The following is a 25,835-nucleotide window of genomic DNA, read 5'->3' on the forward strand; positions in this document are numbered from 1 at the left end:
CGGGAGTTGAACTCACAACCTACAGATGATCGATATAGTGCTTTTACTCACTGACCTACACCTGTGTCTCTAGTTCCCCTGTCATAGCATACCTTAGTGATGTGCTAAAGTATACTCTACTTAGCTATCATATCACAGTCAGTTGAGGCAAAAGACTGGTAGCTCAATGGTGTAAAGCACCGTTGTCACGGATGCAACACCCATATTCTTAAGTATGGTTCAATAAATGTAATACAGAGTCAAAATTATGTTGTTTATTTTATCAAACCCAAGCTCAACTTTGTAATGTATTGTGTATAGTCTCGCTAATGTGTTTGTGATGAAAATGAGATGCGATAGGTGTATATCCTATATAATAAAACCCTAGCCGCGCATGCGCACATACCTGCGTGCTTCTATGATCTCTGCTCTGTGATCAGTAGGTCTGTGGCCTGCAGGAGTGCAGATGCAGCAGCCAGGCGACTCCCGCCCTCACTCACCACCAAAACCACCACCGCCAAAGCCTCCTCCTTCTGCCCAGCCGGGAGGAGGGCTCCGAGTCGCTGAAGACTGTCCCAGATCAGCTTACACGGTCCCTAAAAAATGAACCTTTTCATCTGAGGCGCGAGGCTGCGGTGACCTCCCTCCCCCGGCTCACTAAGGTTTTGTCTTAAGAAATTCAAATGCGTTGTTGAAAACGCAAGTGACTGTTCTCTGTCATCCTAGACACCCCTGCAACACCCCAACAACACACTCCTGCAGCATAAACCCCTCATGTTATAATCAAAAGACAAGCCGGGAGTTGAACTCACAACCTATGGATGATTGGTACAGCGCGTTTTACTCACTGAGCTACTGAGCTACTTAACTCTAGCCCTAACCCTAACCATAAAGTAGCGTCTGACGTCATACACGCCGTTAGAATTTTGAAATCGTTTTGGACGTTCATTGGGTGTTCTCAGATCAAATACACCTGTAGATACTTGCAATGATTACCCCTTGTCAAAGCTTGTACGTAAAGCCATTTCTGGAGACCCCCATTCCCAAATTCCCAACATAGCTCAGTGCTTAAAAGCACTGCATGTATCTTCCAAAGGTCAGGGGTTCAAGTCCTGACTAAGGTTACTAAAGACATAATATTATTTTTTTTTTCCACCCACCCAAACATGCATAGCTAAGCTAAACTATGTGAACCTCACTTCCCAATCTTCATTTATTTAATTTATAACTTGTCATTGTGTTTGTTCAAATGTAGATAGTGTGAACCTAAATACATGGGGGGAGGTGAAATTTCATAGCTTGTACCTAAAGTCATTTCTGGAGACTCCCATTCCCAAATCCCCAACATAGCTCAGTGCTTAAAAGCACTGCATGTATCTTCCAAAGGTCAGGGATTCAAGTCCTGACTAAGGTTACCAAAGACATAATATTCTTTTTTTTTCCACCCACCCAAACATGCATAGCTAAGCTAAACTTGTCATTGTGTTTGGGGGAGGTAAAGTTTCATTAGGTTTACATGGTAAGCTTCTAAGCGTTCTGCTATACTTTTTTGTATAACAGCGATATCGGCGTGGTTTAGGATGTAATCAACAGTGTTGCTGTAGCGCGGATCGGCCGCTGCAAGCACGCCCAAGCGGCACAAAAACGTCATCGCGTTTTTTTGCGTTGTGACGTCATAGAATCACCCGTTCTTCATACGCAGTTATTTCTCCTAAAATGGCTGCCAGGAGACAGCCAAACTTTTCTACAGCTGACACCAGACTCTTGGTCAGGCTGTTTCTCCCCCGGGAGCATCACTACTTCGTGATTCCTGGCCACCGCAGGTCATACCTGCAGTATAGAGAGTCCTGGACCCGCCTGACCCGGCGGTACAATCGAAGAGCCTCATGTGCCAGGGAAGTAAGTATTCCAAGTCAGGCCCTCACAAATAATCATGTCAAATGTAATGATGATGGAAACCTGTCTCAATCAAATTGTCATGTTTTTGTGGGTAAATCTTGATTCCTTTTAAAAACTACAATTGTGCATAATAAATCTTTTACATTGAATACTGAAATTAAAGCACATCCCAAAGGAGCAGTAGTAGGATTTCAAATGACAAATTCAGCTCTTAGAAGGCATCTATTCCATTCACAACATGCACACAACTAATTTTTGGGTCACAAGCTTCGCATTTGTAATAGAAACATCTTGAAATCAACTTTGCCAAAGGAAAACAAATACCTTCACCTTTCCTGTATCAATCTGCTGGTCTAGGGAGATAGTGGCATGACGTTTAAAGTGACAGCGTCAGTACCCTGACGTCAGGGGTTTCAAGCCACGCTGCTCCTTCTGACCAAACTATTTTATTGCCCCTGCTGCATGATTGTAAGCTCACCAGGACATGCTGTAATGTGGGGCAGTGCTGATAGGCTACAGCCCCAGCACCCTGGGGTTGCGAGTTCAAACCCACACTCCTCCTTGTGATGCTGGCCATGTCACCTCACCCCCCCCCCCCCCCACTGTCCCAGGTACAGTAGAGAGATAGCGATGCCTCCAGCACAGAAAGGGGAAAATGCTGGAGTACGTGAATACATTCATGTAAAACATGTGGCAGAAGGGGATGGAGGCAGGCAGCAAAGCGGATAGGGGCTTTTGGAGGGCAGCGTACTCCATTTTTATAATAATAATAATAATAATAATAACTTTATTCTTATATACCGCCAACAATCTTGCGACTTCTAGGCGGTTTACAATAAAAGAAACTGTAAATACAATCAAGCGAAGCTTTACGAACAGCTAATTAAAGAGTATAGCAGTGTATATTTCGTACAACGAATTAGAGAATATAGCAGTGTACATCTGATGACATTAATGATGTTAACGTCAGTTTGTGTGTTGCAAGGCCAGGAAGTGCCAAGTTGTTTACACAGAAGTAGAAATATTCCGTAAGTTCATAGAGTGTTCATGTTTAGCGAATAGGGGTTGGGGTTAACAGTTTGCACGTTCAGGTATGTGGTGATGTTACGAGGGGGGTTGATGTTCCGGTTCGTTACCTAGGTATTTCAGGAATAGGTAAGTTTTTAGGTGTTTCCTGAATTCTTCATAGTTGTTTGTGTGCATAATTAATTTTTCTAGGTCTTTACCCCATTTGGCTGCTTGATATGATAGCAGTTGTTGATGGTGTCTCTTATATTTGCACCCTCTAGCCGGTGGGGAGACAAATTTCATGTGTGTTTTTCTTTCATGTCTGTTGGTTGGAAATGAGAAGAGGTCTGTAATGTATTTTGGGGCTAGACCATTTAATACTTTGAAGCAGAGACATCCTAGCTTGAACTTCGTGCGCGCCTCCATCGGCAGCCAGTGTAGGAGTCGGTAGAAAGGGGTTATGTGATCGGACTTCTTCAGCCCGAAAATCATCCTGACTGCTGCATTTTGTATCAGTTGTAGTCTTTGCATTTGCTTCTGGGGGATTGTCAGATGGGTGATGTTACAATAGTCCAGGTGGTTTAGTATTAGGGATTGTACTAGCATTCTGAAAGCGGAAGTGTGGAAGTACGCCTTAATGGACTTAAGTTTCCAAAGAGTGAAAAACCCTCTTTTGATTAAGGAGTCTATGTGGTCTTTCATGGTTAGTCCTTGGTGTAGTATTACTTCTAGAATCTTCATCGTTGGTTGAATGGGGTAGTTTAGATTGTTAATGTGTAATGGTATTGTCGTATTCTGTGCGTGTGGCGAGGCTATGAAGAATTTAGTTTTTTCTGAATTGAGCTTCAGTTTGAAATCTGTGGTCCATTGATCCATCGTGTTTAGCGCTTCAGTTGCTGTGGGGGTGATTTCGGAAGGGGATGTTGTAAACGGGATTATGATTGTGAAGTCGTCTGCATAACTGAATACTTTTATGCCTCGCTGGGTTAGCTTCGTTCCTAGTGAAGCTATATAGACGTTGAAGAGTAGTGGAGATAGTGGGGACCCCTGTGGAACGCCTGATGGGTTTCTCCATGTTTTAGAGAGGTTGTAATTGAAGCAAACTTGATAGGTGCGGGTCGTAAGGAAACCTCGGAACCAGTCCAGCACTTCGCCTCCTATGCCGATTGAATCTAGACATTGTAGTAGTTTTTTGTGATCTACCAAGTCGAAGGCTGAGCTCATGTCGAATTGCATCACTAAGGCTTTGTGGCCCTTGCTAAATAAGTTACGTAGGTAATCTAAGATTGCTTATAGAGGTCAATACTTAAGTAAACATGTTATGCCACAGTGCTAGATGACACTCATCATATCCCTCCCTCTCTGTTCCTTCTCTCTCTCTCTATTATCCAGGTTGAGGATCTCAGGAAAAGGGGGCGGCTGCTGAGGCACCAGGAGCGGGCCTTCCTTGAGGGGGTGAGGGAGGAATTGCGCGCTGAAGCCGGTGAGTAATGAGTCCAGCGTGTGTTTCTTTGTGATCAGCCTACCAGAATAAATAGATGAAAATGCTTGAGTAGCTGTAAACCATTCTTAATCATAAAATCTGCAGTAAAGCTGCTATTGTGATATCATGTCACAATGGCGTTATGGTGTTCTACTTGCCTCACTTACTTACGCTACATTTTGATGTTTACAGTGGAGTAGGTGCTTTGCATCCTGTTATTAGCATTTGAAGAAAATAACGTAGTAAAGAATGTCATGTTCAAAAGTGTTGTGGACATATCTGACTGTATCCTATTTCTCTCTTGTCAAGCAGCAGCGCAGGCACCCCCTCAGGAGGCCCCACAAATAATGGAGGGAGCCCCACCCTGGTCCTCAGCGGAGGAGATGGAGGAGGAGGAGGAGGAGGAAGAGGCCTGGCAGCCCTCAGGACCACCCACACCGCCTGCCCCACCACTGCCCCCTGGACCTCCACCACTGCCCCCTGGACCTCCACCGCCTGCCCCACCACTGCCCCCTGGACTGCCTGCCCCACCACTGCCCCCTGGACCCCCACCGCCTGCCCCACCACTACCTCCAGGACCACCACCACCATCCCCTGTTGGACCTTCCCCTTCCCCCACCCATAGCCCTTCCCCTCACTCTCCTGCCCTTCCTGTTCCCATCCCACCCCCTTTCCTTGCTGTTCCCCCCCAGGAGCAGCCCGACCAGCCTCAGGAGGGGGTGGTCAGGGAGATAGAGCCCTACTCTGCCCTCTTGGAAGAGGTGCAGGTATTGAGAGGGTGTGTTGAGAGGATGGAACATGCCCTTTTGCGGCTGGTAGCCGAAAGAGGGCATGGTGCCAGCAGCCATACACCCTCTCAATAACTGCACTTCTTCCGCCCCCCTCGCCTGAGGTAGCTCAAGCTGCTCTTGGGGGGCACCCACCCTCTTTCCCTGCGTTATGTGTTATGTAAATAGTTATTTTTTTCTAAAGTTTACATTTTAAAAAAAGTTTTCTATTGGAATAAAAAAATTTTTTATACTTTAAACTTTCCTGTGTGGTTTTAACCTTGTAGCATCAGCAGTTTAGTGGACAGAGTCCAAGGTAGATAGGGGTTCAGGAGGGACTGCTGAATGGGCCCTTTTCAATATAACAAGGTGACATATAGAAAGTCTGACAATCTTTATTGGGGTCTGTCATTCATTCTATTACCTGCTAGCCACTCTGATGTCAAATCATTGCAGAATCTAGGAAAGAAGCAAGTGAATGCAAGGGTATATGCAACTGTAGGTAGATGACGACATCTCAGCTATGATGTTCAAAGTAAGCCAGTCCCTGTTCCAAAGTAAATGGCTACATAAGGAAGAGAATCTAAGTCACTGTGGTAGATTTGTTGTTGAGGAATAGGGTTACTGCTAGTAAGAGTTGACTCCACACCAGGAGAATCCAAATGAGACATGTGGGTTTTTCTTCCTTTCACGGAAGGTGATGGAAGTAAAGGCCACATACCTCAATCTATCCTCCTGGTTCTTGAGCTGCACTATTTTGGTTAAGCAGGTGTGGAAACCACAACGATGCTCACTGCTCTCAGTAATACAAAACTCCATCTGACAATACTGCAGTTGCCTGTCTAAGACACCTGAAAACAGAAAAGAGGAGAAGCTGGTTTACACAAGGTTCACAAACAGGGGGTTCAACTCCCAAGGTCCATATCTGTCCTCCCTTCCCTGAAGCAATGTGTTAACCTCATTTATGTTGAGCTGCTTAGATGTCACCGTGGTAGAGTTGTTAAAGCAATAGCCTTAACTCGCTGATGGTGTGGGTTAATATCACCTGTAATCCTCCACTGCTACTGTTTAGAACTCATGTGAGGGAATAGACTAACTGAAAACAAAAAGTTTATGTGCATATAACAGCAGGAATGCGTGCCATGGTGTTCTATGAGGCCAACATTATCAATTTACTATTGTTCCTGAAAGTCATCAAGGATACCTATGTGAAGAGAACAATAGAAGTGTGAAACATGTTAGCTTTGTGAACATTTATTTCACTCATCAGAAGAGTGACTCAAGTGAAGAATAGTAGAGTAAGCAAATAAAGGTTACCATATATCATTCTCACCTACAACTGTTTGGCTAGGTGCAAGCTGGTGTGCTGAGCTGCTCGTCTGGTCTCTCTCTGGCAAACACATAGGTGATGAGCAGAGTTAACCTGAAATGAGGAATAGAGAGAAACTGTTAACAAAGACCTATGTCTCCAAATTTAACACTGAAGTTGTGGCAGAACACACACCTAGAAGTAACAGAGCTGCTAACATACCTTTAGACTCCTTATTAAAAATGGCAGCCATTAGCCACTCATTAGGAGTTTTCCACCTGAACCATGTACACTGATTGGATGTCCATTGAATGGCAGTGTTCCCCCCCCCCCCAACACACCCAACCTATTCTTATCAATGAGTTAGTACACAGAACCATTCCTCACCTGATTTTAACTTGCCTGTAATTTGATTCTACAAAGAATTAACTTTAGCTCTATGAGTAAACCCTCTCAGATGTATGAACACATCCATTTTACTTACATATCCATATTTCTGCCAGCAAAATATCTACCAGCATCAGTCTTCTCAGTCATTTTTGTCAGCCCTGTGGAATGGAGAGTAAGAGATATCAGAAATAAAATAACTATTATAAACAATAGCACACAATGAAAGCCCATAAAGAGAAGTCAGTTTTTGCTGGTTGGTTTCTTTAGTTCTATCATAAGGACACTTAAGTAGCTTACAAAATATCATTCTCACCTGGACTTACTATCTGAGCTGCTTCTAGAAAAGATAAAACAACATATTAGAATGACATGTAGCTTGTTAATGGCTCTGTGGAATAGAGAGAAATGGGAGGCAGAGATAGGAAAAAAAATGTAAAAGACTAAGACAGAGTAAAGTCAAACATCTGCATAAGCAATAGGACAGAATAGAAAGGAAACACTGCTCACCTGGACCTTCTTATACCCATGCACGCGTCTGACGTCAGTAGGGCGGGAAAACTTTCTCAATGCCTATTGGGCACCGTTCGGGTGCGGTTCCTTGGCCCGCTTCCTAGGCACGCCCATCACACCTCATTGGCTGTCCTATGGGGGTGTGTTTGAACGTGTTCTACAAGTAGCCTAAAAAAATGTCTTCACCTTACAGCATGGCTCCAAAACGGAAATCAAATTTCTTGCATGGAGAGTTGCAGATATGGAAAATGGAGGTGGGGCAGACCATGACATTATGAAAGCAGGGAGAGTGGTGGGTGTGGGCATCTGTGTGTAACCTGACCTGGCCCCTTCTTTTCCCTAACAATTGATTCCCCTCCACACTTAACACAAAACCTAAGTCCTCAACAGTCCCTCACACCAACACCCAGAAAATTCCATAAACTAAAGAAATACAGATAATGGGGGTGGGGAGGAGTGTCAAAGGCAGAAGGGAGTATAAAGGAGAACAGGCAAGTCATAGCACAAAGTTTCATCATTGAGGAAATGGAACACCACAAACACCAACTCACATGAGGGGGGTCTTACATAGGAAAAATGGCTGTGCCAAAGCTTTCTATATACTAAAGCACGCCTAATTAGCGTCTGACGTCATAGGAACCGTTAGGATTCAAATCTAATTGGATGTGCATTGGATGTCGTTTTGCAATATACAGCTGTAGTGACTTTGTAGTCATTTCCTTCACATTAGAGAATGACACGGTGAAAAAATTGGTCCCCGTCACTGCCCCGTCCCCGTCTCACCATCCTCTGCACCGCCCCGTCACCGCCATTCCCTTCACCGCCCCGTCACCGCCACTGCCACCCCATTCACCGCCCCGTCACCGCCACTGCAACCCCATTCACCGCCCCGTCACCGTCACCGCTGCATACATAAAAGCCTCAAACGGGTACGATTTTATATACTTTTCTTTATTTACGTATAAAGGAAACATTCTTTAAAACTTTAAAACTTTAAAAGTTTAAAACTTAGTTAAATAAGAGTAGCCCAGCCAGACTTCAGCACGGAGCTGGTCCTACTAGAAACCTCTAATGTGGCTTAGTAAAAGAGACCCTAAAAGCAAATAATCTCACCTGCATCAGAGCAAATGAAAATTTCAGCATGAGAATGTGTATGCTATTGGAAAGAGTAGCTCAGCCAGACCTCAGCACGGAGCTGGTTTTTTTTTTTTACACAAACATTCCTTTCCTTACCTCAGCTTGTAACCGACGAAGTTTTCAGGTTTTCAAGAAGCTGCGAAATCCAAATCCTCTGCTCGGCTCCGAAATCACAATCGCTACTGCTGCACTACAAGCCATTAAATATCATGTGCGGCAGTAGCGATTGGTCCCCTACTTTGATCTGACAAATGAGGAGCCAGTATATTGGGGGGCGGAGTCAATGCGGCAACGTGCAAGTTGGATCGAGAGTTGGAGGAGACAGACAACATGGCGGAGACATCAAACACCCGGTCACGAACACGGTGAAACACAGGTAAATAGCGGTTCCTAGAAGGGGGTACATTGGCCTGCGGGGACAAATCTTTTCACCGTTTTTGCGGGCGGTGAAAACTTTTGTCCCCGTGTCTGCGGCGATTTGGCTTTGGAGTCACCATAACCCGCAGCCAAACCGCAGCCACGCCGCGGCTCCCTGCGGGGATCGCTCCCCGTGTCATTCTCTACTTCACATCTCTAAGCTTTGATACGAAGCTCTATGTTCTAAACAAAGTTACCTCTATAGCTCTATGCCTTAAGGCATTGCTTTTCATCTTCCATACATCAGGGGGTTCAAGTCTTGAGTAAGGTTAGCAAATAGGTTATATTCATTTCTCAGCCAGGACACCTGGTAACTCTTTAGCCTTGCCTTTACATATCAATATTTTGCTTCAGCTTTTATTATGTGCAGCCCATTGTCTAATATTTAATGCAACCTGTTCTCTCTCATGCTGAACACCCTCCCCCACCAAAAACATCCCCCCCTAACTGGATCATTCTTCAACACCTGTCCAAGCCCTCTGAAGTTTGATTTAACTCATAGCTGTTGGCCAATGCCTATATTGCATCAAAAGAAACACATTCCTACTAGAATGGCTTATAGTTAGGAGTAAATGAAAGTATCTCATGCACCTGTGGCTGCAGAATGCTGAGGAGAAACAGCAAATTCCACCACTTCTGAGAACTGTTAGGATGCAAGGAAACAAAAGTGAACAACAAACAGCACTGCAATCGGCTCTCTTTTGAAAGCAAAGAAAAAACAGCACACATTATCAGCACTTAAAAAGAGAATAAACAGATACACACCTTAACATTCAGCTTCCCTCATTGCCTCATTCCCTCATTGTGACCTCATCAATCTGCACCTTCAAAGTAGTATGCCACAATTAAAAGATGTGCTGGGTGTAGAACTCACAACCTCTGGATGTTAGGAGCACAGGCTGGCGCCTAACACATAGAGCTACAGCTACTTCTACTAAAATCCATCTCACCACCCGTTCATATCATACTTGACTGAGCTGTCTATGCTCATTAGCGATCATATCAGGATGAACTCAAATAAGTTTAAGCAAAGGAATGCCTAAAGATTTGGAAGGTTTTCAAGTAGAAAACAAATATCAACTATGTATTAAAGAATTGCAGCACAAATGACGCTGATTGGCTAGGGCAAAAAAAACACCACTTTTCCGGTATGACGCCTAAACTGAACAGATTACTTACAGTCATATATGCATTAGTACAGTGCTTAGAATGAAGATTAGCGTGTGAGAAAAACGGAGTTCCACCTCACATGTATTCAAGCACTCTTGGGAATATGGGTTTGAGGCTCAGTGAAAGCAGCGCTTTTAACCATTTAACCACTCTTTTGTCTCAGCCTACTATGACATTATAGCTAAACTCCTTTTCCCTTAGCACTTCACTAAGATATGATATGACAAGGGAGCCAGAGGTATTGGAGCTGTAGGTCAGTGAGGAAAGGCACTCTCTACCAATCTTCCGGCCTTTGAGGGTTCAAATCCCAGCCTGTATTTTACTTGTGGCATATCTACCTTCCAGGTGCACTTTGATGATGCTTTCCACTTCTTATAGGAGTTGAATATAACATTACTGTACAACTTTGCTGTGTAGCAGAAAAATAAACTTTTCCCCCTTCCATGCTAAGAATTTGAGTTCAACTCATCTTATATTTCTCCTTTTAAACACGGCATACTTTGTTAGTTTATATCATGGTAAAGTATACATTTCTGAAATGGTGAAGAAACAATAATATACAACTGCAGTGTTTTGTCTCACCAAACTGCTATAAGCACAAGAAAGCATTTGTAGCTCAACACAGTAATGCTCCTGTTCCGAGCTTTGACCTCTGAAACTCCCCGGTTCGACTCCCACCTTTGCTCATTTTAATAAGGTCCTAGTTTTTTCCTATTAACTCTTATAACAGGGTCTACATGGTGGACTTTGCCATTTGTAAGGTGCACATTTCCCTTTGCAGGCAAACCTATTTTCAACTTACCATGGCTCGGACATCCTAAGCAGTGATGAGAGGAAACCTTTCCTCTGACAGCAAGATGACATTTGTGGATCGCCTGGTTAATGTGCTCTCATCACTGCTTAGGGCACGGGGTCTTTGCCAGTTTAAGTAATCTGATTGTCTGCTTGATTTCTTTAACTTCTATAGGGGCATTGAGCAAGTTTAGATGGACTTCCATCACTTGTGGAATCATCAAGTCTCCAAAGAAGGCATCCCTTGCTGTAATGTCATACGATCCTGTGTTATATAGTTCTTTATTGAATTTAACAAACTAATCTTGAATAGCTCACTCAGTCGTGTGGATACGATTTCCCTTTGCCTTAATTCAAGATGCCCTTATCTGCTTCTAAACAAGGGTGTACCAGGTTTGCTAATAGTTTGCCTGCCTTATTACCAACAACATGAGACATTGCTCTAACAGTAAGAATTTGATCAATATTCCTTCTGATATCCAAATAAATCTATCTATCCTTCTCTAAGGCTGTTGATACCAAAATCGACAGGCTCTTAATGCTTAGTGAGGGACACTAAATCAGTTCACAAATTGCTGTGAAAACTATCTCTAATGCTGAGCCTCTACAACCTCTCTCTTAGAACCAGGCTTACTGAGGTTTAGGCACTAGGCCAGCATTCCTCCTCTCAAGAGTCATCTGTGGAGTCTGATCTCTAAGATTTCAGACCAGTGGCGTACTAAGGGGGGGGGGGCGGGGGGAGGTCCGCCCCGGGTGTAAGCCCTGAGGGGGTGCGCCGGCATCCATTCCCCCCCCCAGACGTCCGGTTCTTCCCCTCTGGCCTCGCCGCACCCTTAAGAGTACCAAAGCAGCCTGCAGCAAGATCGCGATATCAGCGATCTTGCGCTGCTTCATGCTGTCCTCCGCCATGGTTCCGCCCCCTCCACTGATGTCAGAGGAGGGGGGGCGGGTCCATGGCGGAGGACAGCACAAGCAGCACAAGATCGCTGACATCGCGATCTTGCTGCAGGCTGCTTCGGTACTCTAAATGGTGCGGGGAGGCCAGAGGGGAAGAACTGAATGTCGTTGTGTGGGGGGGGGCAGGCAGGCCTTCAGGGGGAGATGCAGGCCTTTGGGGGGGTGCAGGCCTTCAAGGGGGGGACAGGCCTTCAGGGGGAGATGCAGGCCTTAAAGGGGGACAAGCCTTCATGGGGGGAGACAGGCTTTCGGGGGGGTGAAGACAGGCAGGCAGGCCTTCAAGGGGGGACAGGCAGGCCTTTAAGGGGGGAACAGGCCTACAAGGGGGTGGGACAGGCCTTCAAGGGGGTGCAGGCCTTCGGGAGGGGGTGCAGGCCTTCAAGGGGGGTACAGGCCTTCAAGGGGGGGACAGGCCTTCAAGAGGGGGTGCAGGCCTTCAAGGGGAGGTGGACAGGCCTTCAGGGGTGAGATGCAGACCTTTAAGGGGGGGGACAGGCCTTTGGGGGGGACCCTGGTGTAGAAGTACACAGAGGGAAGGGGTGTTCAAAGAGACGTGCATATGCCAGACTTTGGGGGGGGGAGAAATAATGGGTCTGAAAATAGAGGAGAGGGAGAGAGATGATGGACCATGGGATTTAGGGAGGGAAGGAACAGAAAGGGAGAGAAATTGGACACAAGGGATGGTATGGAGGAGGGATAGAGATACTGGATAGGAGGGTAATTGGGAAAAGAAAGGGAGAGATGGTGGGCCCTGGGGTGGTGGAGAAGGAGGGGGAGATGCCGGATGAAAGGGTAATTAAGAAAAGGTGGATCTGTGGAGAGAGATGAAAAAAAGGAAAGATACCAGACTTCCTGGGGAGGGAAGGGAAATGGAAAGGGAGGACAGAGATGGCAGATGGATGGTTAGCATGAAGAAAGAAGGAGACCCTGGCAAGCTAGTTATCAGAAGACAACCAGAGCCTGGGACCAACAAGATTTGAAAAATAACCAGACAACAAAAGGTAGAAAAATTAATTTTATTTTCTGTTTTGTGATTACAATATGTCAGATTTGAAATGTGTATCCTGCCAGAGCTGGTGTTAGACCGCAAACGTGAGCTAGGATTTAACAGAGAGAGGAAAGTCATTTTTGTTTCTTTATTTTATTTACACCACAGCGCCAGTGTAGTTAGGAGAAGCCAAAGGGGGTGAAAAAGCAATAAAACCCACCAGGATTTTTGAAAAAAATCACCCAACTGGGCAGGAAAATCGAATCGAAAAACCAATTAAATAGGCTGAATTGAAATTTTTCTTCCTGAATCGGGCAGTTTGCGCTACTGTCTCAGACTTTAGGACCTGGGATTGGGGAGATATGGCATCCTCAGTACTTTATAATGCAAGTGAAATGAGGATTTGGTCAGACTTTTGAAGGGTCTGCAGAAGAAAAATATTGTATAGGCCGGGAACATGAGACAGCAGGAAATGGGAACTTTTCTTCCTTCTATTTTTGTGAATGGAAAGGCTGAGGATGTCAGAGAGTTCAGTTAAAATATGTGCTTTATAAAAAAATATAATAATGTGTTTTATAAAGTTTATAAGCATTGCTGGCCTTCCCAGTGAGGTGTTCCTAGTGGTGGTGGTGGCAGTGTGTCAATGTGTTGAGAGGAAGAGGTGGTCTGGGAAATTCTCCTGAGCAAACTCTGGGCCCATTTCCACCCCTCAGTTAATCCACTCCACTCAACTGGTTCACACAATGAATGGGTCTTTCGGTATTGTGCCTAGGTAATTGTTTTGGGATTTCTTCCAGTGGTTTGACAGTATCTCCTTGTGGTCCAAGGAAGGAAACTTTGTTAACCTTAGCATTGACCTTTTGTAACAGTGCTGCTTGTGTGGCATTAGGCTATGTAGTGATCGAAAGAAAAAAAACCAGACCTTTGCACATTTTTGCACTATAGGTGGGTGTATGAGGAGATTCACATTTCCTGCACAGCTAAGTCCGTGTGAAGTTCCCTTGTGCTGTATTTGACATCTAGCAAGGTCTCTGTTTGGAAGGAAAGATCTAAGATTAAAAATGAAGTGGCCAGAAGTTATGGTAAAAGCAGATAGCTTAGCTGGTTTTAAGAAAGATTTGGACAAATTCCTGGAGGAAAAGTCCATAGTCTGTTATTAAGACATGGGGGAAGTGTCTGCTTGCCTTGGATCGGTAGCATGGAATGTTGCTACTCTTTGGGTTTTGACCAGGTACTAGTGACCTGGATTGGCTACCATGAGAATGGGCTACTGGGCATGATGGACCATTGGTCTGACCCAGTTAGGCTATTCTTATGTTATATTCTCATCTGTAGGGGCCTTTGTTTTCACTTCTTATTTTAATGTATTTTTTTTTCTGTGAACTTATCAGTGTTTTTTTTATAATGGGAACAAAAATGGAAGAGAATTAATGTGTGTGGAATGGGGGGGGTAGTAACTAATTTCTTCAGCTAAATAATTAAATCCACCTCAACCAGACATAGGAGAACTCGCACACCATTCACACACCCTCCAACCAAAAACGTCAAAAGAAAAAACTGTTCGACAACCTCCTAACACTCGACCCCCAAATCTACAACCTATTGACCTCGACCACAGACTATAAAACCTTCAAAAAAAAAATAAAAACCCTTCTATTCAAAAAAACACATAAAACCGAACTAACACAATCAGAACTGTCCCAAGCATCACCTGCAACTACTCCATATGTACTTCTCATGTCATGACAATTCAGACATAATTTATGTTATGTTATGTTTGGAATAATGGTTACATATGAGGTTCAATAAAAGAATATTTTCACTCCCTGTTTCTATTCTGACCATTTATACCGTTTCATGGTTATTACAAAAAATATTTTTTACATGGGGGGGTGTCAAAAAATGATGGGCCCCGGGTGCCACATAACCTAGGTACGCCACTGTTTCAAACATACCTCAATGGTTTTCTATTATCTTATTTCCATATTGCAGCTACTAAGGTATAAGAAAGGAATGAATAATTGTATTAGAGAGGAAATACAATAAAAAAAATGAAATGCAACAAAACAAGAAGGAAAGAATGAATATGTATTTACCTTGTGGCAAAATGCTGTCTAGAATGTCTTCAAACAAACAGAACTGAGGTCACACTGAGGACTGTATTCAGATAAACAAAATGTAATATAGGATATTAATCAATATGTGAACAAAAGTAAAACTCTGGGTCTTTGGACTCTGACCGAAAATTTTTATATGAAGAAAACTTTTGTTTCAAAAACCAAAGACATGCTGTTTGAGTATACAGAAAACGCTGATAAAACATAAGAAAGTAAAAGAAAGCCATAGATATCAAGAAAGCAAAAACATTTAGACAGAGTGAGAAAAACACCGATGAAACTCCAAGAGAAAAAGCTGTTTGTATCAAAAAGCAAAGACATAAAAACTAAGCATGAGGGAAAAGCTTTGATAAATTTCCAAGAGGAAAAAGCAAGCTATTTCGTTCAAATTGACAAAGCCATTTAATAAACATACATTTGGCCCCTTATAATCGGGAGCATATTTGCCATAATAATGTATTATATCATACCTCTTACTCGCCATCTAAAGAAGAGTCCAGTGAGATCTTGAAAGTTCTGGTATGCCATTTTTCTAATTGATCCTTTAAAAGCTATCATAGCCTACTAGGATTTCAGGCTTTTTTTTTTCCAGAGCCAGTATAGCTATTAGTACTATTCATAAACATGAACACTAACAATTTTATATTGGAAAAATGAAGAAAATACTTATGGATAAAATATGTTTAGAATATTTCTATAAATAGCACTCACAAAAATGGATTCTAAATTGTTTATTTGCAGCCAATGCAAAAACAAGCAGGTAAATAAATGATTTGTAATTGACTTAAGTATTTCATTTTCACAGGAGCAATCAAGATTAAATGGCATAGTATGCCAGACATTTGCCTTCTGTTACTTGTGGTCTATTGGTGGTAATTTAACTGAGAATTACTGGGATGCTTTTGATACATACGTCAGACAGCAGTTTGAAGATAATCCGGATGCCAAGGTAAGAAGTTCTTCTTTTTGGAATTACTAGGATGCTTTTGATACATACGTCAGATAGTAGTTCTATTTTTAAGTTTCAAATGATAAATATAGAGAGTGGGATAATGAGAAGGTGAGGGTGGGCCAAGATCTCCAAGCAACAGCTTGATGGGGACTGCCAGGCTGCCCAAGCAAAGTTTATTTATTTTATTTCTTTATTTGTCATTGCAGCAGTAAAACAGGATGTGCTCAAGATTTTTGAACTCATATGCATGCTCAGTATTCCTTTATAGCAGGATAGGAAAAGAGAGGATGGGGTATGTTAAGATTAAGAACATACCTGGGCTCTGATGTCCTATATGCTTTGTATTTTATTATTGTAGTCTGCAAATTGTGGCATGGTTGAGGAGTAGAAAAAAACAGGAGATGAGGAGATGCTGGTAGAGAAAGAAAAGAAGATAAAGAGAGGAGATGGTGAAAAGCTTTGGAGAAAGAGAAGGGTGAGGCTATTGGAAGAATAGAGATAATGGGAAATGGAAGAGGAGAAAGAGGGAATATGTTGGGTTGAGAAGTAGATAGAGAGAGAGAAGACTGGAAAATGTGGAATGAGAAGATAGAGAATAGAGAGTTAGTGAATGAAGAATAGACTTCTTCGCCTGCAAATTAAACAAGATATGATCCCAACTCGACACCATCGCAGTACCAACACTAATCCCCCACAACCAAGACAACATACATGAATCTGCTACTGGAAACCTAACACACCTCAATGCTATCTCTTTTGATGACCTCATCAAGATACTTGACTCTATTCACCCCTCCAACTCCATCCTAGACCCCTGTCTTCTAGTTGCTGTGAAAGATGCCTTTGCAAACTCCATTCTTCCTCTTATCAATACCTCTCTACAATCAGGCTCAGTGCCCACAAACTGGAAATCAGCTAAAAATCCAATCCTAAAAAAACCTACACTTGACCCTAACATGCCCAGTAACTTCAGACTGGTCTCCAACCTACATTTTAACTCTAAGATCCTGGAAAAAACTGTACTCAACTTCATAGACCAGGGGTGTCCAATGTCGGTCCTCGAGGGCCGCAATCCAGTCGGGTTTTCAGGATTTCCCCAATGAATATGGATGAGATCTATTTGCATGCACTGCTTTCAATGCATATTCATTGGGGAAATCCTGAAAACCCGACTGGATTGCGGCCCTCGAGGACCGACATTGGACACCCCTGTCATAGACAAACAAGGAACCCTATCTACCTTCTAGCTGGGATTCAGAAAATTCCATTGCATTGAGACCGTCCTTCTCAACATCATAGATGACTGCTGGAAACATATGGATAAGGGAAATAATGTCCTTCTGTTCCTACTGGATCTCAGCGCCACCTTCAACATCATTGACCACACATTCCTCATAACCCGACTCCAAAATAGGCATGCAAGACATTGCATTATACCGATTTACTTATTTATTTATTTAAAAGATTTCTTAACTGCCTATAATTTTCTCAGACCACTTCCTTTCTAAGCAACAAGTTTCAAGTTTTATTAAAATTTGATGAATCGCTTAATCTTAATAGAAAGCGATGTACAAGTCTAAAAACATGTAATAGAGATCCTATCGAAACCAAAACCAATCAAGTACAGGATTCCTCAAAGGGCTCTACTATCTCCTCTTCTATTCAACCTCTACATTAGATCAGTTCTAGATATAACTCAAAAATACCAAATCCAAATTCACTCCTTCACTGATATCCGACTGTATCTCCCATTGGGAAAAAAAATGTGACTCCCAGATTACAAAACTACTTAACTGCCTCTTGGAAATCAAAAACTGGATGTCCATTAACAAACTACAACTATACACCTCTAAACAGAACTCCTTTGAATCCACAAAGAATACTCTACCTACACCCATCCTTCACCCATTTGGAATCAACTACCATAACAGCAAAGACCAAACATGCAGTTTAGAAATACTCCTTGACTCTAACTTATCTCTGTCCAACCATATTTCACAAGTGGTCTTTTCCTCATTCTACTATCTCTGTCAACTCCAAAAAATAAGGAACTACTTCACTGAATATGGCTTTACCCAACTTACTAGCTCACTGTGTAGCACACTGGTTAAACCTAAAGCCTTCTACCCTAATGTTGCTGGTTTGAATCCCAGTCACTCTCTAATAGAATAGAAATAAATAAAAGCATTAAAACAGATCCAACTCCCAATATCACAATTATTTATGGTGGGTCCTCTTAAAGATTTTTCAATAAATATTTAGAAACGGGAGACGCTCCACGTCACTGGAGAAGAGTGGATGTGGTCCCTCTTCACAAAAATGGTCACAGGGTTGAAGTGAGAAAATAATGGAAGTGTTGCTGAAAAAAGGGATAGTGAAATTCTTAGAATCTAATGGATTACAAGATCCGAGACAACATGGGTTTATTAAAGGTAAATCATGCCAAATGAATCTGATTGAATTCTTTGACTGGGTGACTGGAGAATTGAATCTAGGATGTGCACCAGATGTAATTTACTTAGATTTCAGCAAAGCCTTTGACACGGTTCCTCATAGAAGGCTCTTAAACAAACTTGGTGGGCTGAAGTTAGGGCCCAAAGTGGTGAACTGGATTATAAATTGGTTAATTGATAGCCGCCAGAGGGTAGTGGTAAATGGAATTTGATCGGAGGGTCAGGTGAGTAGTGGAGTGCCTCAAGGCTAGGTGCTGGGACCGATTCTGTTCAATATGTTTGTGAGCGACATCACTGAAGGGCTAGAAGGTAAGATTAACCTTTTTGAGGATGATACCAAGATTTGAAACAGAGTGGACCCCCGGAGGGAGTGGAAAACATGAAAAAGGATCCGCAAAAGTTAGAAGAATGGTCTAGCAGCTGGCAACTAAAATTCAATGTGAAGAAGTGCATAGTGATGCATTGGGGTGGGGGGGGGGGGTAGAAATCTGAGGGAAATGTTTGTGCTGGGAGGTAAGCATAGATGGAGAGAGGGACCTTGGGGTGATTGTTTCTGAGGATCTAAAGTCATCTAAACAGTATGATAAGGCAGTGGCTGCAGCCAGAAGGATGCTAGGCTGTATAGAAAGAGGAGTAATCAGCAGAAGAAGGGAGGTACTGATGCCCTGTATAGGTCATTGGTGAGGCTGCACTTGGAGTATTGTGTTCAGTTTTGGAGGCCATATCTGGCGAAGGATAAAAAAGACTTGAAGCGATCCAGAGGAAGGCGACAAAAATGGTTTAAACCATAAGAAGTATGAGAAAAGACTGGAAGACCTAAATATGTATACTCTGGAGGAGAGGAGGGACAGGGGAGATATGATACAGATGTTTAAATACTTGAAAGGCATTAATATAGAACCAAATCTTTTCCAGAGAAGAAAAAATGGTAAAACTAGAGGGCATAATTTGAAGTTACGGGGAGGCACGGAGAGGGTAGTAGATGGCCTGGAATGCCATCATGAGGGAAGTGGTGGAGAGGAAAACGGTGATGGAATTCAAAAAAGCATGGGATAAAAATAGAGGATCTCTAATTAGAAAATGAAGGATGTAAATGAAAGAACTAAGGCCAGTAATGGACAGACCTGCACGGTCTGTGTTCCATAAATGGTGTTTCAGTGTAGGATGGGCTGGGGTGGGCATCAATGGGAACTCCACTAATATGGAACATGAGGATGTTACTGTCCAGACTTTAAAGTAGATATCCTGCAAGAAACAGGATGATTGGATATGCTGGAGTGAGCTTGGACCGCAACTTCAGCATTTGTAACCTAGGACAATACCAGACTTTATAGTCTACAGTTCAGAAATATCAAAGAAGAGAAAAGTTAATCTAATCATCTAAACATGTATTTTTTAATTGATATAACTTATGGGCAGACTGGATGGACTGTTCAGGTCTTTATCTGCCGTCATGTACTATGTTACTATTTTACTCCTACCTTCGTCCTCTCCCACATGAACTACTACTGCAATGCACAGCTGCAATGCCAGCTTCAATATGTACAAAACATAGCAATCAGACTTCTAAAGAAACTTCACACCCACAAGCCCATCTCTCAGGCTCTGTCATCAGCTACCCATAACCAAATGTGTCTTTAAAACCATGATATTAACATACAAACCCAGCTACATATCAACTAAGCTTCTTCCATATGTACCGAACAGGCCGCTCTGTGCCCAGGAGGAAAAGAGCCTTAAATAACCCCTATTTGTGCCCTTCAACTACAGAATGCCAGTCGACAATCCTACTCCTATTCTATACCATACCACTGAAATCAACTGCCCCCACAGATCAAATCGCTCAAAGGGCTCCAGAACTTTAGAAAAGCAATAAAAACTTATCTCTTTACCTAATTCCTTGCCTGATCCCATATAGGTAAATAAGACATGTATATGTATATTGTACTATAATCTTTGTACAGATTAAGCTAGGATGAACACAATGTATCATAAGTAAAACAAATTATTAATCGTTTTTGACTAAAAGACAGGTCGTCCAAGTGCTGATAATCAAAACGGGTTTTAAATTTATCTAGAGGCAGCTTACACCTTTTGACTGCCACTGTGTGCCCAGAGCAAAAAGGGGCATTTTTCGAGGAATGAATAGGGCAGGGGGTGGGTGGGATGTGGGCTGACCAAACTTGGTCGTCCTGTAGCGATAATCAAAAGTTTGATGAGACTGCCTAGACAGAACCTATATGTTGTGACTTAGGCGATCTAAAAACAGGTCTAAGTGCCTAAAAGGTATTCAGCGTGACCAGATAACCATTGCAGGGACAAAGTACAGACTCCCACACACTCTCCCAGTGATCATTGAAACCCCCCTAAAAATCAGAATAAAAACGTACGTACCTGCCTCCAGAACATCAGCAACTGGCATAGGAAAACCTAGTAGAGCTGCACAGAGGTGGCTTAAGAAGTCTGGGGGGTGGTCAACCATAGAGAGGATGACCCAGGCCCATAAACCACCCTAACCATTGCATTCATGGTGAAAAATGTGAGGCCACCAAACCCTACTGTACAGCCATAAGGTCAATTGTGGTGGTAGGTTTGAGGGGCTCTCACCATGACCTTCAAGGGAGTTGTGGTGAGATATTTATATGGCACCCTTTTTGTGAAGTTCATAGCAGTGCCCTGTAAGGTGCCCCACTACTCTGTTGCCATGTCTGGATGGTCAGTCCATCGCTTTGCTGACCCCACCCATGTCCAAAAGGTCTTTTTCTAGGCATTTTGGACTTGGACGATTTTTTGGATGAGAATGCCATATAGACGACTTGGCAGTCTGGATAATCAAATGGCTTGACATATAATTAGACAATTCTCGAAAAAAAAATATTTTGGATGTATTTTTTGAGAATGGACTTTAGATGCTGCCAACTTTGGGCGACTAGCGCTCTAGGCCCAAAACGGACTTAGACGTTTTTTAAAATTGTTAAGACCCTTAAATCGCTCATTATCCACTTAAATCGGACACCTAAAGTTAGGCGCAGTTTACAGAATCGGGGCCTTAGAATCCATAGAAACATGATGGCCCATCTAGTCTGCCCATCCACAGTAACCATTTTCTCTTTCTCTCTCCAGATAAATGATGAAAAACTGCACTCCATATAAACTTCCACCACCCTTTCACTGTCAAGAAATAAACCTGATAAATACTACCTTTGAGCTTTCTCTGCACTACCCAAAGGAGTGGGTTCTGCCTTCCAAAATTTATTATGATGTATTTGAATCCACCGAAGAACCTTTCAGGTTTTAAACTAGAATTTTTAATTGGTTTACATCAGATTACTCAGCTGGACCTTCTGGTAATATCTTTCTTCACCACAGCTTTTCAGACAGGGTCCAGCTAGTTTTCATAAGCTGCTTTCAGAAGGAAAAGCTTTTATCTTCAGGAGGTACTGCCAACCGGACTTCTGGTTCCACTTTTAAAACAAACTTTAAACGTCTAGCAGTCTCTATGCCGCCCCTTCCCCTCAATCCTGGGTTTAAACTGCTTCTTAACTGTAGTGCAACATAGCTACTAAATTCTCCTTCCAGCACTTTTCAATTCTTCAGCCCACTTAGATTTCCACGGAACCACTCTTTACAATACAATACTAGACTTAAATGGAAAAATGGAACAAATCAACCAATGGCTGAGGCTCAACATGTTAGCCCTTAATGTTAATAAGTCCCAGACTATTCTTTTCCCATGGAAAGAAGGTTTCACTTTACTGGAGCCAATCCAGATAGACAATACTCCTCTATAACAGGTCTCAAGCATAAAAATCCTCGGGGTTATATTAGACCATAAACTAACATACCAAGACCACATAAGTCAAATAGTAAAAAAGCTGCTTCTACAAATTGCGCACGATCAGGTCATTAACAAAAGTGTTGGAACCACTGGCACTTAACATACTTATACACTCTCTCATTATTTCAAGAATTGATTATTGTAATTCATTGTTAAAAGGCATCACTCAAAAACAAATGAGACTTTAACTAACCCAAAATATCGCAATTAAAATAATACAAATAAAAAAAAATAAATGTAATGCCATTTCTAAAAAATGCTCACCAGCTGCCAATACCCCATCATATCATGTACAAAACTGCATTACTGTCATTTAAGATCCACCAGGCAAATCTTCCTACCTTCCTGCGGTCATCTGATCAAAACCTTTTTTCTGTACCATCTCTAAAGATTATTGGCACGAGATGAGCAGAAATTTTTCAGTAATCGCACCGCAGTTATGGAACTCACTCCCAGGTTATATCAGAGAAGAACCAGTACTAGATAGATTTAATCTAATCTAATCTAATCCTTAGGTTTGTATACCGCATCATCTCCACGTTCGTAGAGCTCGACGCGGTTTACAGTAGGAGAAATAGGAAGGAACTACAACAGAGGGTTAGAGGTAGAAGTGTGAAGAAAATTTAGAGGACTTGGGATGCCAAGATATAAGAGTTTCCTTGATTCCTAAGTTGGAGGGAGACTTACATTTTTTGAGAAAAGCCAGGTTTTCAGATGTTTGCGGAAAATTTGGAGAGAGCTCAAGTTCCAAAGAGGGGAGGTAAGGTTGTTCCAGAGCTCAGTGATTTTGAAGTGGAGGGAGGTCCTTAGCTTTCCTGTGTGGGAAATGCCTTTTAGCGAGGGGAAGGATAGTTTTAATTTGTGGGAGGATCTGGTGGTATTAGGGTTTGAGGAATTCCAAGAAAAAGGGATAAAGGGAGGGAGGATACCATATAGGATTTTGAAAGTTAAACAGGCGCATTTATAGTGGACCCTGGTGATTATCGGAAGCCAGTGGAGCTTGGCCAGGAGTGGGGAGACATGGTCAGATTTACTTTTAGCGAAGATGAGCTTGGCCGCGGCATTCTGAATCCGTTGGAGTCTGTGGAGGTTTTTCTTAGTTAGGCTTAAGTAGATAGAGTTGCAATAGTCCAATCTGGAGAGGATGATGGATTGGACAAGGAGGGTAAAATGTTTTTGATGGAAGCAGGATCTAACTTTCCTCAGCATGTGAAGGTTGAAAAAGCATTTTTTTACCAAGGATTGGAGGTGGTCATTGAAGGACAATGTGGAATCAATGACGATGCCCAAGACCTTGCTCGAGAACTCAAGCTGAAGAGAGGAGCCAGAGGGTAGTGGGATGGAGGTGGGTAGGTGATCTAGTTTTGGACCGAGCCAAAGAAGTCTTGATTTGGACTCATTAAATTTCATTTGTACAGTGTGGGCCCAGGATTGTAGGTTCATTATACAAGAGGATATGTTCTTAGACAGGTCGGTGAGGTTCGAATCGGTCTCGAGGAGGACGAGGATGTCGTCTGCATAAGTGTAAATTGTTTCAAGGGGGGGATAGGTGGAGGAGTTTTAGGGAGGACATATAGATGTTGAAAAGGATAGGGGATAGTGGAGAGCCTTGTGGGACTCCACAATTCGGTTTCCAGGGGGAGGATGAGGTGCCATTCATGTTAACAATGTAAGAACGAGAGTGGAGGAATTTAGAGAACCAACCTAGGACTGTGGAGTTGATACCTATCTCAGAGAGTTGGTAAACAAGAATATCATGGTGAACAACGTCGAAAGCAGCGGAAAGGTCAAATTGTAGGAGGACGGCGAACTTGTTTCGAGAGTGAAGTTGTTGAACCCTTGAAATCAGGGAAGACAGTAGGGATTCGGTGCTGAAGTTAGGACGAAAGCCATATTGATAGGGTAAAAGAATAGAGAATCTCTCTAAGTATGATCTAATCTAATCTAATCTAAACCTTAAGTTGAAGAAATGATGGACTCTAGCATCTTGGTTAGGAGAGGGATATTTGCAATTGGGCGATAGCTAGATGGTATGGAAGGGTCAAGGTCAGATTCTTTGAAAACTTTTATTTTTAAAGACGCTTATATAAATTAAATTTCTTTTTTTTCACCGATAGCATTACTGCTGACTTCCTTTTTTTAGCATTATGTTTCTTCCCTCTATCCCCTTCCTATTATGTGATCTTTCATTGTTGCCTTTAACTAAAATTTTGTAGTTCCACCCTCTCTCCTGTCATCTGTAAGTCTGTCTATAAATTTGTCAGTGGATATATAACTATGGGGCTTATAATCAAAACAAAAAAAATGTCTACAAAGTGGCCTAAATGGGTACTTGGACGATCAAAAAGCCTGATCGTCCAAGTACCCATAACTAAAGCTGGTTTTAGACTTATCTAAAACCAGCTGAGGCCTTTCCCCTGCCTCTAAACGCATAGAGTGAAAAGAGGCATTTTTAGAGGAGGGGAAAGGGCGGGAGGTAGACCGACCTATACATAGATGTACAGCAGGTATAACCAAAAGTTTAGGCAGGTTGCCTAGTCGGCATTTATACGTTTTGACTTAGACCAAGTCAAAACAGGTATAAGTGCCAAAAAAGGGGTGGCTGAACTGATTGCGACTGCCGCGATGAGCTCAGCGGCCCCGGCAACCTACCCACTCCCCACCATAGGCATCGTGGCAGGAGAGATGGCTCATCTCCCTGCCGCGATAACGATCCTGAAGTGCCATCAACTGGGGCACTTTGGATCGCTATTGCAACAGGAGAGATAGCCAATCTCTCCTGCTGCAATTCATCACTCCCCCACCAACAAGATCGGGCAGGAGGGAGCTCAACCCCTCCTGCCCTGGTGGCCCAAGACCCCCCCGACACAATCGGGGCAGGAGGGATCCCAGGCCCTCCTGCCCCGGCGACCACCCCACCGATCAAATATGGGCAGGAGGGATCCCAGGCCCTCCTGCCATGGTGAACACCCCACCCCGCCGATCTGATCTGAGCAGGAGGGAGCCCAACCCCTCCTGCTCCGACACAACCCCCACCCCACCAATCCAATCTGGGCAGGAGGTAGCCCAACCCCTCCTGCCCAGATGACCCCCCTACCCCACCCCCACTAAGATACGGGCAGGAGGGATCCCAGGCCCTTCTACCCATGATGCACCCCCCAAACGCCCCCGAATCCTCGATCGGCCCCCTAAAATCTCCCCCACCCGCCGACTATATGACACCCCCCCCCACTGACCCTGTGACAACCCACCCCCAAGACCCCCCTGTACCTTAAAAAAGATGGCTGGACGGACAAGTCCCAAGCCCGTCCATCCGGCAGGCCCGCCATTCTCAGAATGATTGGCCCAGGTGCCTCAAACCCCACCCACAGGAGGGGCCTTAGGCGCCTGGGCCAACCAGAATTGGCCCAGTTGCCTTAGGCCCCTCTTGTGGATGGGGCCTTAGGCATATGGGCTGGGTTGGGCCCCGTCCATCTGGCCAACTTTTTTCAGATAAAGGAGGGTCTCGGGGGTGGGGTGTCGCAGGCTCGGTGAGGGGGTGTCATGGGGTCGACGGGTGGGGGAGTTTCAGTGGGCCGATCAGGGGTTCAGGGGGGTGTTTGGAGGGGTGCGTCATGGGCAGGAAGCCTGGGATTCCTCCTGCCCATATCTTTGAGGGGGTGGGGGGTA

At 43.4% G+C, this 25,835-nt stretch overlaps 1 protein-coding gene across 1 annotated transcript in view; it reads left to right on the forward strand.

Annotated features, from left to right (window-relative positions):
• LOC117347325 (dynein heavy chain 6, axonemal-like) overlaps positions 1-25,835 on the forward strand; it is a 2,502,256-nt gene that overhangs the window by 1,338,768 nt on the left and 1,137,653 nt on the right. Inside the window, 1 exon segment of the mRNA XM_033918113.1 lies at positions 15,729-15,872. Coding sequence (XP_033774004.1) covers positions 15,729-15,872 — 144 coding nt within the window.

This window comes from Geotrypetes seraphini, chromosome 1 (genome assembly GCF_902459505.1).
Source record: "Geotrypetes seraphini chromosome 1, aGeoSer1.1, whole genome shotgun sequence".
Classification (NCBI taxonomy): Eukaryota; Metazoa; Chordata; class Amphibia; order Gymnophiona; family Dermophiidae; genus Geotrypetes; species Geotrypetes seraphini.